The sequence below is a fragment of the Myotis yumanensis genome, unplaced genomic scaffold (assembly GCF_028538775.1).
Source record: "Myotis yumanensis isolate MYYU_CA2020_CCGP unplaced genomic scaffold, mMyoYum1.0.hap1 SCAF_2, whole genome shotgun sequence".
Lineage (NCBI taxonomy): Eukaryota > Metazoa > Chordata > Mammalia > Chiroptera > Vespertilionidae > Myotis > Myotis yumanensis.
Window position 1 is genome coordinate 6,686,996 of NW_027223753.1, and position 16,625 is coordinate 6,703,620.

Below are 16,625 nucleotides of genomic sequence, written 5' to 3' on the forward strand. Positions count from 1 at the left end.
GCTTCTGAAACTGGTAGGCTTTCTTTGCACCATGCCCTGAGCTGTCACCTATTGAACGCAGAATTGCTGAGGCCTGAGTGATTTCTGGTCCTGTGAGGATGGTGCGGGCTTGCTAAAGGGCAGTGGGTTTCTGACATCTCAGCTCTCAGGGAACTCAAGCGCTGTTGGGAGTGGCGCAAAGAGCGTGGGCTTTGGGGTGGGTAAGTCTGAGGTTCAAATGCTAGTTCCACCTCTATTAGCTGTGTGACCACAAGGGGGTCACTTTATCTCTCTTATTGTTTCTTCCTCTGTGAAATACTCATAATGCTCCCTTGCAGGGCTGATGTGAGTATGAGAGAGGGTGGACAGAGTACTCGCACACGGTGGGCGCACAGCTCATTATTATGTTACTAGAGGCCTGGTGCATGATTTTGTGCACCAGTGGGGTCCCTCAGCCTGGCCTGCAGGATCAGGCTGAAACCGGCTCTCTGACATCCCTCGAGGGTTCCCGGATTTCGAGAGGGCACAGGCCAGGCCGAGGGACCCCACCGGTGCATAGTTGGGGCCGGGGAGGGACTGCAGGAGGGCTCCAGGGCGAGTCCAGCCCAACTCGTTCAGTCCCGATTGGCTGGACCCCAGCAGCAAGCTAACCTACCAGTCAGAGCGTCTGCACCCTGGTGGTCAGTGCACATCATAGTAAGCAGTTGAGTGGCCTTAGCATATCATTAGCATATTACGCTTTGATTGGTTGAACAGCCGACCAGACGACCGGACACTTAGAATATTAGGCTTTTATTATATAGGATGATTCTCTTAAAGGGTGCCAGAGTTTCTGCATGGAGCTAGCCCAGCTTTTGGCTTCACCTAATCTGTGTGGTTTTGCCCCAATTTGACCTCCATGTCCTCAATGCTTCTGCAGCCTCCTGGCCCAAGGGGGAGTGCTGGGCTTCTGAGAAGAACTTGGGATTCTGGGTGGTAGGCACTAAGCCAGGGCATCTGAGTGGTGCAGGCCCTGGGGAAATAGGGCACTAGGACTAAGATGCCTAAGAGGGACAGGACCCTCCTCTTCCCATTCCTGCCTTCTCCTACTCAGATGAGCTGCATCACCAGAGCGCAGGGCAGACCCGTACCCAGGCAGCAGACAAGGACAGACCCATACCCAGGCAGCGTTCAGGGGTACATGGAGCTGCTCAACTCACAATATCTCATTTTGAACTTCCACTCGCTCAGTCTCTCAGCCCAAGGATCAAAGGCCCCGAGATGTTTTCCCAGGAGCAGAGCTGAACCGGGGAGGCAAAACACCCCGAGACAGGAAGAAAAAGCTGATGAGCTCCTAATTGCCATTAAATTATAGATACATATAGGTATTTTAAGTCGAATCTGCATGTCTAATGTGATTTTTTGGATTACATTTTCATCATCTGGCTGGGGTGGGGCAGAAAGAGGGAGGGTTCCGTCACCCTTTGGCGGCAGGGAAGTTGTAAACAGGGCTGCAGGCAGGCTGTGGGTGGGGCCACATCCCTGGGGTCTGCTCTGGATACAGCCAGGCCAGGAGGGAAGCTGGGGGTGTCTTTGAGGCAACACTGCCTCCCACCAAAGCCCCATTGTGTCTAGATGGGCAAGCCCATCTGGCTGGTGACTTGAAGAATGCCTTCTTCCTTAGACCTCCAACTAGCTTCCCTTGGGGTGGTGAACACACAGTACAATGTACAGATGATGTTATAAATTGTACACCCGAAACCTATGTAATTTTATTAACCGCTCACGCCAATAAATTCAATAAAAATATTTAAAAAGAAAATTAAAAAGATAGCTCCCCAATTATGGCTCTTTGGGTCCAGATGTCATCTTCTCCCGGGGTTGCCAAAAGCTCCTCCCAGAATCTGGTGAGGGAGCAGATTGCACACTCCTTCGAGCCAAGAGTCCTGGCTCTGCCACTGAAATATGACCTTGGGCAAGTCCCTTCTCCTGGCAGGGCCTCGATTTCCCCATGTGTAAACCAAGGAGTTGGACTGGATGTGCCCGGATGTCTCCTCTGGGTCCCGTGGGCCCTGACCTGCACCCTGCTCATTTGACAGAGCCCTCTCTCCATCGGGGAGCAGGAGGCTACACGCTCATCCACCCACTGGGCCTTTGCCAACTCTCTCCCCAGGTCCTCCTACTTTCCAACCGGTATCTCCCCGGCCGCCACCTGAGCCAGCTGGGCTTGTTTCTCTCCTTGGGGGACAGAACCTCCTCCCACGCCCATTATAGGAACTCCTCAAGGAGTTGAAGGCTCTTCGCAAAATCTCTTCCACACACAGGCACACACGTTCTATTTTTAAATAACATTTATTTCTGATTCTAAAAGTAAGACTGTACCTGCTTATTGCAGAAAAAGTGGAACTAGACAAGTATGAAAGAGAAAATAAAAATCACCCGCCATCCTCCAAGTGATAACCACTGTTAATGGGTTTTCTTAAATGCATATATTTGTGGATTTATTTTTTTCTGTTATAAGATTGGGATTATGCTGCAAAGGTGACTTTTGAGGCGACCACGCCTGGCCCTTGAAACTGGGTCAGGTTCTTCCTTCTGAGGGTCTGCTGCTGCCTCTTAGGCGACTTCCCCACTTGCTTTTCCCAAGAGGAGGGGACCTTGTTGTGTGGATGAGTGTCCACCTCAGTGCGTGGGCCCCTGGGAGGCCCAGAGTTTAATTTTGACCACTTCTGAGTGTGTGTGAGTGTGAGTGTGAGTGTGAGTGTGTGTGTGTGTGTGTGTGAGTGTGTGTGTGAGAGAGAGAGACAGACAGACAGACAGAGGCAGAGGGAGGAACAGACAGCAAGAGAGCACACGGGTCAGTCACTGAGCAGGAGCCTACGCCAGGGCCCACCCAACGGGAGAGCATAAGGCGTGATCACCGTCCCTTGCGATGAGTCCTACTTCGGGCTCTTTGTCTGAGCCAACAACAGGCACCGTGCAGCAGCTGGAGCTCCTTGCTAACCTAATCAATTCCTGTCATTTGAGAAAGGAAGACAAATTCGAGATTTGCAGCCCATCCCGTAGAGGGGGCTGGGGAGGTGGTTGTCGGCTGAGGCATCAGAGTCAGACCCGCCCACCAGCGGGGCCCCCCTTGGGAGGGAGTCCTCTCCATTCCTAAGTCATCTTTACCCGCCAGCACTGGGGGGCAGGGGAGTGTGTTCAGATCTGAGAAGGCTTCTTGGCAGAGGTGACACTTGAGTACGGCCTTTAAAGATGCTTTAGATTTGGGCATCTGGGAAAGGGAGTGGCATTCCTAGGGGCAGCGGGATAGAGGGGCCCCCAAATCACCCAAGGAGTGCTGCTCTGACAGACCCAGAATCCTGGCCTTTGACATCCTAACAGACGAACGAATTGTAAACCTATACCCTGAAAGGAGGCTGAGACTGGGGGTGGGGGGATGGACCTGGTCCCCAGAAAAAGTGCCAAAGTGGCCCCTGCCTTTCTCCACTCCATCACCACCAGCTTCCTTTGAAGGCTGGGAATGGGACGCAGGCTCCACGGGCCCCTCCTTCCACCTCCACGTGCAGACTGGGTTTTGCTCTTTGGAGATAGAGTGAGTCGGAGCCACCTCCGGCTCATACTCAGGAGTTTCTGCTAATACAAATCAAGCCTCTGCGGTTAGTATGTCTTCTTCAGGCTCGCTTTAGGGCACCGCAGAGGGGAAGTTTAATTATTTCATTGATAGGAACCGTGCAGAGTACAGGAGCAGTCCCGCCCCTTCCAGGTCTCTCTCCCTTGCAAGTCTTCTGCTTTCCCAGTTCCTCTCCCACCCACCGTCACGTCATTACCCCCCACCCCCCCCACCCCCCCCACCCCCGCCCTGCTCACTCTGTTAATCTCTTTCTTTGTTTTTCTATTTGCATCTCTATGCCCCCCCACCCCCACCCCCACCCAGTTCCCCTCTCCTCTCTGATCTCTCCCCTGTCCTAGCTCTTTGTCTCTGTTTCCTTCCTTCCCCCCACCCTCTGTTCCCCACTTTCTCTGGGCTAACGGCAGCCCCCTCTCTACCCGGCAGCCCCCTCTCTACCCGGACAGACTGTCTAATTGAAATGAAGCACTCCAGAGAATGTTAATAGGAAAGGCAGCATTAATTAGCCAGCTCTGGCATAATTAGCTTCCTTCTCTCACTGCCTGACATCTAACCGGATAATGAGTCTCTCTCCATCCAAACAGAGGGCAGGCAGGACAAGGGGGACAGGCCCTGCCCGGGGATGCCAGGAGGCCTCCTTGCCTTCAGGCCACCCTGCTGGAGTCCTTAAGCTGCCCAGTCCTGCCCTCTCCTGCCAGGCCCCCTCCCCCACCCCCCGGCTGCTTGTTCCCAAGTCATAGGGAGACAGATGCCTGGCCCCTGCCTGTGCCCAAAGGTTTGCTGTTGCTGGAGCTGCATGTTAAGTGGTCTGAGCCTGACAAACGGTGGCTGCAGCTGCAGCGAGCGTCCCACAGACCGGCGGGGAGGTGTTGAGAGGAGTTCTTGAGGAGAGCCGTGGCCCGCATCTAGCCCCGGCACAGCTGCATGGGCAATGGCCGGGCACCTTACACTCCCCAAGGGGGTGGGGGGCCGCCAAAAAATCTGTTTATGTGACAGAAAATAACTAATGTACTACACAGGCTGCAGAGCGCTTCCACCCTGCCCCTACCCTCCAATCGTGTGAGGCAGGAATGGCCATCTCTCTTTTACGAAAACTCTGAGGTTCAGGGAGGTTCGCTGTCTTGCCAATGTTCACACTGCCAGGACCCAAACCAGGGTCCATCTTGTTCCAAAGATCAAGTTCTTTCTCTCTCCCTTCATACTTCTAGAAGGTACCTTATAGTTGCTCAATATATGTTTTGTGCACATGTGGTTGAGTTCGGTTCCATTGAACTGAACTGCTTGATGCAATTCCATTGCGGTATTTGTTCTTGTCTATGACCGGGCAGGGTTAATGCCAGGCCTGGGCGACTGCAGCCGGGGCCCCCTCCTCCCCTTCTCTCCAGCCTGCTGACCCTCTCCCTCCTCTGTAGGCTATGGACTCAGAGGATGACCCGTTGTTGCAGGATGTGTGGCTAGAGGAGGAGCAGGAAGACGAGGAAGCGACGGGTGAGGCCTTTAGGAGAGCCCAGAAGCCGGGGCCCCAAGCTGGGGCAGAGGGACAGTGTTGCTGGCGCGGCTGGACCTTGCCCTCCCGGCCCCCCGCCTCCGGCTTCTGGAGCACCTTGGGCTGGGCCTTCACCAACCCGTGCTGCGCGGGGCTGGTGCTCTTCCTGGGCTGCAGCATCCCCATGGCCCTGTCGGCCTTCATGTTCCTCTATTACCCGCCGCTGGACATCGACATCTCCTACAACGCCTTTGAGATCCGCAACCACGAGGCCTCCCAGCGTTTCGACGCTCTCGCTCTGGCGCTTAAGTCCCAGTTTGGCTCCTGGGGGCGAAACCGGCGCGACTTGGCGGACTTCACCTCCGAGACGCTCCAGCGCCTCATCTCCGAGCAGCTGCAGCAGCTGCACCTCGGCAACCGCTCGCAGCGGGTGGCCAGGGCCCCACGCGCGGTCCCCGCCGCCCCAGGGTGTGGCCCAGGCCCGGGGCGGGACACCGCCACCGCCCGGAAGCCAGCAGCCAATCAGAGTGGGCGTCTTCGAGACGCATCGACCCTGGCAGACCTGGCAGCCAACCAGAGTGAAGCCCCGCTGACCCAGGGGCTGGACCAGAATGGGCGGGGCCATCTGGGGACCCCGCCCACCCTGGCCAATCAGAGCCGTGCCCGCCGGGGCGCCTCGCGGTGGGACTATTCCCGCTCCTACGTGAGCACCAACACGCAGACCCACGCCCACTGGCGCATCGAGCTCATCTTCCTGGCCCGTGGCGACGCGGAGCGCAACATTTTCACCAGCGAGCGCCTGGTCACGATCCACGAGATTGAGCGCAAAATCATGGACCACCCCGGCTTCAGGGAGTTCTGCTGGAAGCCCCACGAGGTGCTCAAGGACCTGCCGCTCGGCTCCTACTCCTACTGCTCCCCGCCCAGCTCGCTCATGACCTACTTCTTCCCCACGGAGCGGGGCGGCAAGATCTACTACGATGGCATGGGCCAGGACCTGGCGGACATCCGGGGTGAGCAGGACAGGGTGCGGTGTGTGTTGGGGGGAGGGGGCCGTGGGGGGTCTGTAAGGGGCAGGGTTTGAAGCAGCCTCGGGGTGGGACTTGTAAGGAATGGGGCCTGAATGGGACTGGGGACAGGGTTTGGAGAGGTTGCTTGGAAGGTTCAGTACTTCAGGGGCTGGAAGAAGGATGGGGAAGGTCTTGACTGTGATGCTGAGTCAGGCTGGGGCTGAGCGCTGGGCCACGTTGAGAGAGGGTGGTAGCAGGGTTGGGTGTGAGATGAGATTCAGGAAGGAGGTTTGGGCTCCTGCCTGGATGGAGTAGGGTTGGGGGTTAGTCTATGAGCCTTGTAGTTAGCTGAGCTTCAAACAAAAATGAAAATGTCAACTAAGTGGGAGCTGCCCGCCCGTGGGGTAGGCTCAGTCTCCGCTGTCCCGCCTTTAATCTGCCTAGATTAGAACCTGCCCACGCCCCCTTTAAACCATCCCTCTGTCCCATTAGGAACAGCTTGAGGCTGCTCAAGGGGCAGTTTCCCATTTCCTTCGAAGGGGGGAGGTGTTGAGGAGGGGAGGGTGACCCTGATGCACAGCTGGTGGGAGTTGACCTGCTGAGCTCTTTACCCCCTACCCCCCCACCCCTGCACCTGCAGGTTCCCTAGAGCTGGCCATGACTCACCCCGAGTTCTACTGGTACGTGGACGAGGGCCTGTCTGCAGAAAACCTCAAGAGCTCGCTCCTGCGCAGTGAGATCCTGTTTGGAGCGCCCCTGCCCAACTACTACTCCGTGGACGATCGCTGGGAGGAGCAGCGGGCCAAGTTCCAGAGCTTCGTGGTCACCTACGTGGCCATGCTGGCCAAGCAGTCTACCAGGTAGGCAGTCCAGCCATACGGTGAGTGCCTGCCCGTGCATACATCAGGGAAGGGCTATATTAGGATAGGCCAGTGGTCGGCAAACTCATTAGTCAACAGAGCCAAACATCAACAGTACGATTGAAATTTCTTTTGAGAGCCAAATCTTTTAAACTTAAACTATATAGGTAGGTACATTGTTATTAACTTAATTAGAGTACTCCTAAGGCTTAGGAAGAGCCACACTCAAGGGGCCAAAGAGCCGCATGTGGCTCGAGAGCCGCAGTTTGCTGACCACTAGGATAGGGAATTGGTTTCCAGGTGCTTCTTTCTCATAAGCCCCAGATCCCCTTCCCTGCAACCTTTTCCCTAGGAAGTCTTTCTGTCCAATCAGGGGCAGAGCCAGATATAGCCTCGCTATCCCTCTGACAGGTCAAAGGCTCCTGTTCTTGATCATCACTAATGGTTAGTGAGCCTGACAGCTCTGGAGGAGGTAGGAAATCCCAGAACTCTTGCCCTCGAGGTCTTGGGTATTGATTTTTTTATTTTTTTCCTGCAATGGTGCTTGAGGGCTTTCTGAAAAGAGTATTAACCAGGGATTGAGGAGTTCCTCTCTTCCTCTATATCCAGGGAGATAGTTGACAAGTCACTTCACTTCTCTGGGCCTCGGTTTTCCTACTTGTGTAATGGGGATGGCGAGTGCTGCTACCCTTCTGGAGTCAGGAGGAAATGAGCTAAGAGATTGGACGGTGGGTTGTCCAAAATTACAAAGCCCACAAGAGGTGGGAGGGGGTTAAAACCCAGGCTCTCTCATTCAGAGTGCCCGCCCTTGTGTTTTCTATGCCAGTTGCTGCGTTAGGAGCTCCTCCCAGCCCTGCTTCCTTGTCAGGCAGACCCCCGTGTATCCTCTAAGATCCAGCCTGGGAAGATTCTTCCCTGAGGCTTGGATTAAATGCCCTTCTACCCCCTGCCACAGCCCCCCTCCTTCTCCCTAAGGGAGGCAATAAAGAGCGTACACAGGCTTGGGAGTCAGATCTATCTGCAGTCCGATCCCAGTTACTCCACTCGCTGTGGGAGTTTCAGAGATGTAGTTCACCTCTCTGAGCTACCATTTCATCATAGCCCTTGCCCATCTGTATTTTAGTCATTTAATTCCTTGTCACTCAAGGGGCAGTCCTCAAATCAGCAGCACCCACAGCTCCTGGGGCTTGTTAGAAATGCAGAATCTCAGAATCTCCAGGCCTTTCCTACACCTACAGGATTTCCAGGTGACTTGTTTGCACATTAAAGTTGGAGGAAGTTCTGGTTTAATTATGTCTCACTAGAGCGTGAGTTTGTTGAGGACTGGGATTGTTCCTGGCTCATTTCTACAGGCTTAGCCTCTTGCATAGCGCCAGGAACACCTTAGCAGGCGTTTGTCTGGGGGAGGGAAAGAAGGAGGAAGAAGCCCCAGGGAAAGGTACTTGCCTGAGTTGGGAAGCTGGGAGGGGCTGGTTGTAGAAGGAACTTCAGGGTTTCAGATACCAATACCTCAGCTGCTGAGGCAATACCCCTGCTCTGAGTAAAAAGCCTCTCTCCCCCTTCCTGTCCTCCCAGAGCTTCATGGGAGTAGTGACAAGCAGGACCTTTGTAGATGTGACTTAGCACCTTCCTTTGGATTAATAAAATCTTTTTTATTATTCTATTATTGGTTACCCAGGAGATGGTAACGTGCACCTTGACTTATTACAGAATAATACAAATTGTCACTTTTACTACTTCCATGATAATATTAGAATCTTAGAACACAGTTCACTGCATTTACAACCCTTCAGCCTTTTGCATTTTTGTTGCATGCATTTTAATTCTATATACATTTTAAACCTCAAAAGACACTACAGTATTATTTTACTGAGTCAGTTTTCATTTATATTTACTCACATATTTACCTTTTCTGTTGCTCTTCATTACTTTCTACAATTTTATGTTTCCCTCTGGGATAATTTTCCTTATATCTGAAGAACTCTCTTTAGTGTGTTTTTTAGTACAGGTTTTCTGGTGACAAATTCTCCTTTGTTTGCCAAGGAAACGTCTTTGTTTTACATTTATTTTTAAAGTATATGTCTGCTGGTTTAGAATTATAAATGGGCAGTTATTTTCTTTTAATACTTTAAAGATGTTGATCCATTGTGTTCTGACTCCCATCATTTCTGTGGGAAAGTCAGCTGTCCATCTTTTTGTTGCCCTTTGAATGATTGCCCTTTTTCCTGTGGCTGCTTTTAAGATTTCTCTATGTCTTTGGTTTCACCAGTCTTACTATGATTTATGTTGGTGTAGATTTCTTTGTTCTGCTCGGGGTGCACAGAACTTCTTGAATCCGTGGGTTGATAACTGGAATCCGTTTTAGGAATTTCCTGGCTATTGTCTCTTCAAATATTGGCTCTGCCTCACTTTCTGTTTCTTTTCCTTTTAGGATTCTAATTACATGGATGTTAGCTCTTTTCACTGAGTTTCAAATGCTCTTCTCTAGTTTTTTTCTTTTATGTTTGGGTTTAGATATTCCAGTTCACTGATCTGTCTTCTGCTGTATCTAACCTGCCATTTATGTGGGTAACTCCTGGTGCTCCTCAAGTGTTGACGTCCATCTCTAATCCACTTCCATCTTTCTCTCTCCATGTTCCTTCCTTCCCCCAGCAAAGTCCAGGTTCTTTATGGGGGGACAGACCTCTTTGATTATGAGGTGCGCAGAACCTTCAACAACGACATGCTCCTGGCCTTTATCAGCAGCAGCTGCATCGCCGCCCTCGTTTACATCCTCACCTCCTGCTCAGGTAGGGCTTCTCTGGAGGACTTGTCTCCTCCCAGTGAGCTCCTATCTGGACAAAGCCTTCCTTCTCAAAAATGCCAGAAATAGTCTTCTCTGCACCATGTCAGAGCTGGTGGGGAAGGGTGCTCAGAAAACACTTTCCAACCCCAGGCAGGTAGGCTGAGGTCCAGAGGTAGGTGGGCCTTACCCAAGGGCCCCCACTCCCGGGACCTCACACAGTTTAACCTTTTGCCCTTTGACCATTATTGTTCTTGCTGGTAACCTTGTGTGGGGGAGTCTGGAGTATTGGGACCTTATTATGGATTGTTCTGCACACTGTTTTAGTCCCAAATCAGCCACATTTCTGTCCCCCAGTGTACTTTTCCAATGCTACCTTCCCATGTACCCTAGTTCTTCATACTATGTATACAGTAGGAACTCTCTATTGCCCAAATGAAAATGAAAAAGACATTCATTCATTCATCCATGTAACAAATATTAACTGGGCACCAATTATGTGCCTGATGCTCTAAGGTTTCAGGGATCCAGTGGTAAACATCACAGGCACACTGCCTATCCCCACGGGGCCTTTGCCTACTGGGATGGCAGGCACAAAGTAAATATGTAATGTTTGCAATTTCCTAATGGCCCTTGAGATAAGTTCTGCAAAGATGAGGGCCCTTGAGCAAACTACCTCACTCAGAGATGGCTTCCTCTGCCACTCGGGTCTCTGGTTTAGCCCCTTCTCTGGGTATGGAGAACTATGCTGGGCATGGAGGGGGTGCGGAAGAGTACTCCATGGTGGGGGGCAGGTGTGAGGCAGGACCAGCCATGGTCAGGGACACTAAAGAGGGGGTGTGTTCCATGGGGTCCCCCCACTGTATTCCCTGTCCCCTTGCCCCACCCAGTGTTCCTGTCCTTCTTTGGGATCGCCAGCATTGGCCTCAGCTGTCTGGTGGCACTCTTCCTGTACCACGTGGTCTTTGGTGTCCAGTACTTGGGTATCCTCAACGGCGTGGCTGCCTTCGTGATAGTGGGCATCGGTGAGTTGCCCCCATTGCCATAGCGACAGGCTTCCCACTTGAGAACTCTGCCCCAGAAAGGGCCTTATCCCTGGGTGCAAAGCGTGGCTCCTGTGGAGTCTCTAGAAAGTCCCTCTCAGACCTCGAAGCCTCGGAGTGTGGTGGGAGGTAGAATATGGGTGAGGAGCAGAGCCCCAGGCATATGGTGGTGGAACCCCCAAGGGTGGGAGGAGCAGGTGAGTCTGCTGGATAGAGGTGAAGAATGGTGGGGGAAGTCTAGCAGAGGTGGGAAGGAGGCAAAGATTTGGAAGAAGGAACCTCGTTGTGGGAGTGGGGTGTGGCCAAAGAGCACGGAGGATGGGGCTTGGACTCCTGATGGGTGGACCCAAGGGTCAGCTGGGTCTTTCCAAACTCCAACCTGAGAAGCAGGATTTCCCTGGAGCTTGACCTCTCAGGGGTCCCCTCCGGGTTGGGCTAGGCCTGGAGACAGCAGAGTGATCCTGAGCCTGCCCCGCTGGCCCGGGACTCCCTCCTGCAGGTGTGGACGACGTCTTTGTGTTCATCAACACCTACCGCCAGGCCACCCACCTGGAGGACCCTCAGCTTCGGATGATCCACACCATCCAGACGGCAGGCAAGGCCACCTTCTTCACCTCCCTGACCACGGCCGCCGCCTACGCAGCCAACGTCTTCTCCCAGGTGGGGGACCGCCCTCTGTGCCTGCCCCCACCTCCCCATCTCTCCCATACACCCTGGCCCCGTTCTCTGCTCCTTCCACCGCCCCTCCTCTTGTGGCCACACAGCCTTTTCCTCCGGCTCTTGCCATGTCGGCAGAATCCATTTTTGTTACTTATCACGATTACCAGGACTTAACAAATGAGACGATTATAATAATACAAATGAAATGTATTATTGATGCTCATTAATAGTAATCCAGCATCTGCCCTGAAGGGCGTTTGGCAGTTTCCAAAGCTCTTTTGCATTTAGTCCTCATGAAATACTTGTGACAAAGACGTCATTACATCCCTGTTTTTCTAATAGATAAACTGAGGCCCAGAGAGGTAAGGTGACTTCTCCAAGGTCACACAGCTGGTAACTGGTGAGCCTGACCACTGAGCTCTTTCCACCCATGGGCTTGATACTGCGTTGTCATCACTCACACTGACCGTCCTTTGGCTGGCCCCAGGCTCCTCTGGGCTTCTGAGTTGGGCTCAGGAGAAGGCTCTGAGTTTGGGTCGGGCTGTTGGTGCTGATAGAACCTGAAAGCAGTGACCCTGCTCGAGTTCCTGAGGGGTTTCATCACCTGGGCTGAGCATCCCATTTAGAAACTGTGCCGAGCCGGCACAGCCATGGGTGAACCTGAGAGGGGGCCGTGAAGGATTTAGAAAAGACAGACAAGGGAATAAAGCTGGGGCTAGGTGGGGGTGCTGCCCTCTCTGATGGAGAGACAGTGCCACAGCCTGCAAGCGGAGTCTTTTTTTATAGCAGATTCCATAAGGGCGTGGTCAAGATGTTTACAATGTTCTCGCTGTTTCGAATCTACTCAATTACATGCACCGGATCAAGCTTTGTTTACTTGCTGCACCTCCTGCAGCCCATATCACTCAGCCACCTGGGACCACAGGTTCGGACCATAAGGTCAAGCTTACAACTATCGCCTTTGGCTATAATTGTGCTGGGACTTGCACGTGGCTTTGCCACCAGAGGATCGTGCCCTCTCATTAGTCCGAGGCTTGAACCTGTCCAAACGCTGTACCCGCTCTCCACAAGAAACCACTAGATCAGTGGTTCTCAACCTTCTGGCCCTTTCAATACAGTTCCTCATGTTGTGACCCAACCATAAAATTATTTTCGTTGCTACTTCATAACTGCAATGTTGCTACTGTTATGAATCATAATGTAAATATCTGATATGCAGGATGGTCTTAGGCGACCCCTGTGAAAGGGTCTTTTGACCGCCAAAGGGGTCGTGACCCACAGGTTGAGAACCGCTGCACTAGATGCATTGAGATAATCTAGGCCTTCCTAGAGAACCACATCCAGGAAGCAGGCAGAGCTGAGTCCAAAGCCCAGCCCTGCCACTTACTGGCTGTGTGACCTTAGGCAGGTTGTTAACCTCTCTGAGCCTCACTTTCCTCATGTGTGGATTAGGCGGGGACTGGAATGAGATGACTGTGAAAGTGTTTCACAAGCAGTGAAGGCTTGTCTGCTTGTCGCCTACGGTTTTCTCCCGTGCCGGTCCCTGCAACAATTCTGGAGCACACCCATTGCTCCGAGGCCCCGGCCTCCCTCTTCCTGTCATGTGGCAGCGTTCGCTCCCTTCCCCCTCACTAACGCGTGGCCTGGTCTAACGGGGTGTGTCTGGCTCCCAGTCATTCATGTGATGACGGTGATCGCGCTTGCTCTATGCCAGGCACTGTTCTAGGCAGTGGGCTGCAGCGCAGACAGGAGCCTTCTCTCCCTCCCCTGTTGTGTCCCCTGGCACCAGCCCTTGCCTTCCGATGTCCTCCTGGGCCAGTGGCCGCCATCCCAGCAGCCGGGCCTCCTCGTCCTGCCTTAGGGAGTGGAATGGTCTGGGGTCCTGAGTGCCTTTGACTGTAGAGTCCGCATGCCCCTGGGCTCCGGGCCTGACCAGCCCTACATCCTTCTGCCTCCTCATCTCTTCTACCTCTCCATCCGCCAGATCCCGGCTGTCCATGACTTTGGCCTGTTTATGTCCCTCATCGTGTCCTGCTGCTGGCTGGCTGTGCTCTTCACCATGCCTGCTGCCCTGGGCATCTGGAGTCTTTACATGGCACCACTAGAGGGCGCCTGCCAGACCAGGTGAGCTGGGCAGGTGGGGTGGGGTCCTGTCCTCTCCCTGAATATCCTTAACAGTCCTTTTTGATTCGTTTTTGAGCCCCTTTTGTATGCCCAATCCTACACTGCCCAGGGGACAAGGAAGGAGAAGAGAACCCTGTCGGGTGGTTCCCACTTGTGACCACCTGCTGGGTGCCAGGAAGTGGGCAAAGCGCTTTGGTACTGATCATATTGACACCCCTCACCTCGCCCCTGGACCTGGTTCCTCTCATTCTGCCCATTTTACAGATGAGGAAACAAGGGCTTGGGGTGGTTAAGCACGTTTCTCCAGGTCACCCACTTAGTAGGCAGCAGAGCCGAATAAACCCAAACAACCTGACCCTGGTTCCCAGGCTCTTAGTCAGCATATTAAATGCCCCCAAGGCTCTGGTCTTGGTGGAGAAACAATATGTAGACACAGGAGCCGTGTGCCAAGTCGGACAGGTGAGTCCAGAGTTGCTGCGGGAAGCTGAGGGCTCAGGATCTCATGGGCCGGGTGGTCGGGGAAGGAAGAGGAAGAGGGAAGGAAAGAGGGAGGGAGGGAGGGAGGGAGGGGAGAAAGGAAATGGAGTCTGGCCCGGGGTCTGCCTCGGCTTGGGACACTGAGGAATGAGGGAGGGTCTCTGGCCTGGGGGCAGGACACACAAAGGCAGGAACGTCGGGCGTCTGTGCCATGTCCTCCTGACGGTGTGAGCCAGGAGTGGTAGGAAAGGGTTGGAAGCTCAGCTTGGGGTTCCGGCTTTACAGCTCATGGGTGGTGGTGTGGGCTTGGCACTGCCCAAGGCCACTCCAGCTGAGGCACTGCCGTGCACTGTGGGCATTCACATCTGACTATTTCTTTTTTTTATGTTTTTATTGATTTTAGAGAGAAAGGAATGGAAAAGGATAGAGAGATACAAACATTGATGAAAGAGAAGCATCGATTGGCTGGCTCTTGCACGCCCCCTACTGGGGATCGAGCCCACAACCTGGGCCTGTGCCCTGACAGGGAATTGCACCAGTAACCTCTTGGTTCATGGGTCCACGCTTAACCACTAAGCCACACCAGCTGGGCCTCATTTGACTATTTCTATGACAGTTTCAGGACAGAGGCAAAAAGTCTTGGGGAAGAATGCGTTTTCTAATCTCTACAGAGATACCAAATATGGCCCCCCCATCTCCATCTTCACCCCCAGCCCCAGGTTGGGGCCGGGGACACAGTGGACGCAGTGGGCAGTCTGCCCAGCCCTGGGCTCCAACCTCAGCCTCTTTGCTCTGCAGCTGGGACCTTGGGCGTAGGACTCAACCTCCCTGCGTCTCAGTTGGCTTGTCTGTGTCGGTGAAACGAGTGTAATTCCTGGGCAGGATTCCTGTGAGGATTGAGTGAGAGAATTCACCTGGGGCTGATAGCTGCTGCCTGGCACCGAGCCTCATCTCCCCCACATTCTCTCCACCAAGGCCGTGGCCACACGCTCAGCCCTCCCCACTTCCTTCTCCTCCCGGGTCAGGGCCCCGGGGCCTGGGCCAGCACAGGCAGGACCCTTGCTTTGGTCACCGTGATGGGTGGGGGTCTGCACGTTGTCATCCCTGCTCCCTGGGTAATGGCTGCTTGGTCACTATTTGTCCCTCAAAGGAGTCGCTGGGGTGATGGAAGGCAGTCAGGGCAGGTTTCTGGAGTCCATGGTGAATGTGCCGGGTGAGATGTCAGTGGCGGCGTGAGACCTGGGTTCCTGTGGTCTCCAGGACCCGGCCCCAGTCTCCCCGGACACCCAGACCATCGGGGCTCACCCCTCTCCCCACTCTCTCCATAGCTGCCACCAGAAGTGTGGCCGCAAGAGCTCCCTGCACTTCCCCGGGGATGTGTTCGCCACTCCGGAGCGGGCCGGGGGTGGCCCCGCCCAGGGCCCCCTGCCCTACCTGGACGATGACATCCCCTTGCTGAATGTAGAGGAGGAGCCAGGTAAGAGGTGGCGCAGGCCTGACCCTGGCGCTGCCTTGGCCAGGGGAGTGACTCTGGACAAGATGGTTTGAGGAAGGGCTGGCCCTGAGACAGGGGGCTGGGCCAATGGCCTGGGGGCTCCCCATCGAACGTTTGGGCTTCCCCGGAGAAGGTGGAGACAGGGCGGAGAGGGTGGAGACAGGGCGGGCTTTGACTCGGGTCTGGGCCAGGCCTCTCACAGGCCCCCACTCTGCCCGCCAGTGTCTCTGGAGCTGGGGGACGTGTCTTTGGTGTCTGTGCCCCCCACCGGCCTGCAGCCCGTCCCTGACAGGGGCAGCCGGGGGCAGCTCATCGCTCAGCTGCAGGAGCTGCTTCACCACTGGGTCCTGTGGTCAGCTGTCAAGAGCCGCTGGGTGATTGTAGGTAAGTGGACCCCCCCTCCTCCCCCTCTATCTTATAGCTTCTTCCTAGTGTCAGAGTATGGGGAGCAGACTCTCCCAAAGGACACGTAGGCGCTGGGACCCCACCCCGTCCTACAGATGAGTGAGAGGTCAGAGACCTGCATTGGCATCCACACTCGCCCTGAGCCTCACCTCCTTCCTGTGTCCAATGAAGCTGGTCCTCAACAGCTTCTGTTTATTGAGCACCTACTATGCGCCAGTCATCGTGTTGGGCTCTGAAGTTAGACCAGCTCGGCCGAGTTGGACTCCTCATTGTACCCTGTGCTAGCTGTGCGACCTTGGCTATGTCCACCAGCCTGCGCCTCAGTTTCCCGTCCTGTGGTTGAAGATAATTACAGGGTCTGTCTCTATGGCACTTGGAAGGCATGGCACAGTGCATGTACTAAAGCCCAGTGCACGGCATGCAGTAAGTGCTCAATAAACTCCAAGTGCCATTATTGTTATCCTCATTATCAGGGACGGTATTTAGGGTTGTGTGCAAACACTGGACGAGTCAGCTCTCTATAAACTAAATGCACTGAGATGGTGACTGCTTGTCCAGGAGTGTGAGCCTGTGGCTTATAGTCTGATTCCCAAGTGACGCATAACAAGCAACCCCCACCCCCGGAGGACCGATCCCTAGCAAGCTCCACCCACAGGCTGGCATGTGGGGTCTGCCCACTCCATGGGAGACCCTG

General features: G+C 54.1%; 1 protein-coding gene across 2 annotated transcripts in view; it reads left to right on the top strand.

Annotated features, from left to right (window-relative positions):
* Positions 1-16,625, top strand: part of DISP3 (dispatched RND transporter family member 3) — a 60,954-nt gene that overhangs the window by 29,912 nt on the left and 14,417 nt on the right. For both annotated transcript variants that reach the window (XM_070403129.1, XM_070403130.1), the window contains exons 2-9: positions 5,002-6,088; positions 6,726-6,945; positions 9,598-9,734; positions 10,618-10,752; positions 11,270-11,430; positions 13,415-13,554; positions 15,360-15,508; positions 15,749-15,910. In XM_070403129.1, coding sequence (XP_070259230.1) covers positions 5,002-6,088; positions 6,726-6,945; positions 9,598-9,734; positions 10,618-10,752; positions 11,270-11,430; positions 13,415-13,554; positions 15,360-15,508; positions 15,749-15,910 — 2,191 coding nt within the window. The remainder of the gene's footprint in view (positions 1-5,001; positions 6,089-6,725; positions 6,946-9,597; positions 9,735-10,617; positions 10,753-11,269; positions 11,431-13,414; positions 13,555-15,359; positions 15,509-15,748; positions 15,911-16,625) is intronic.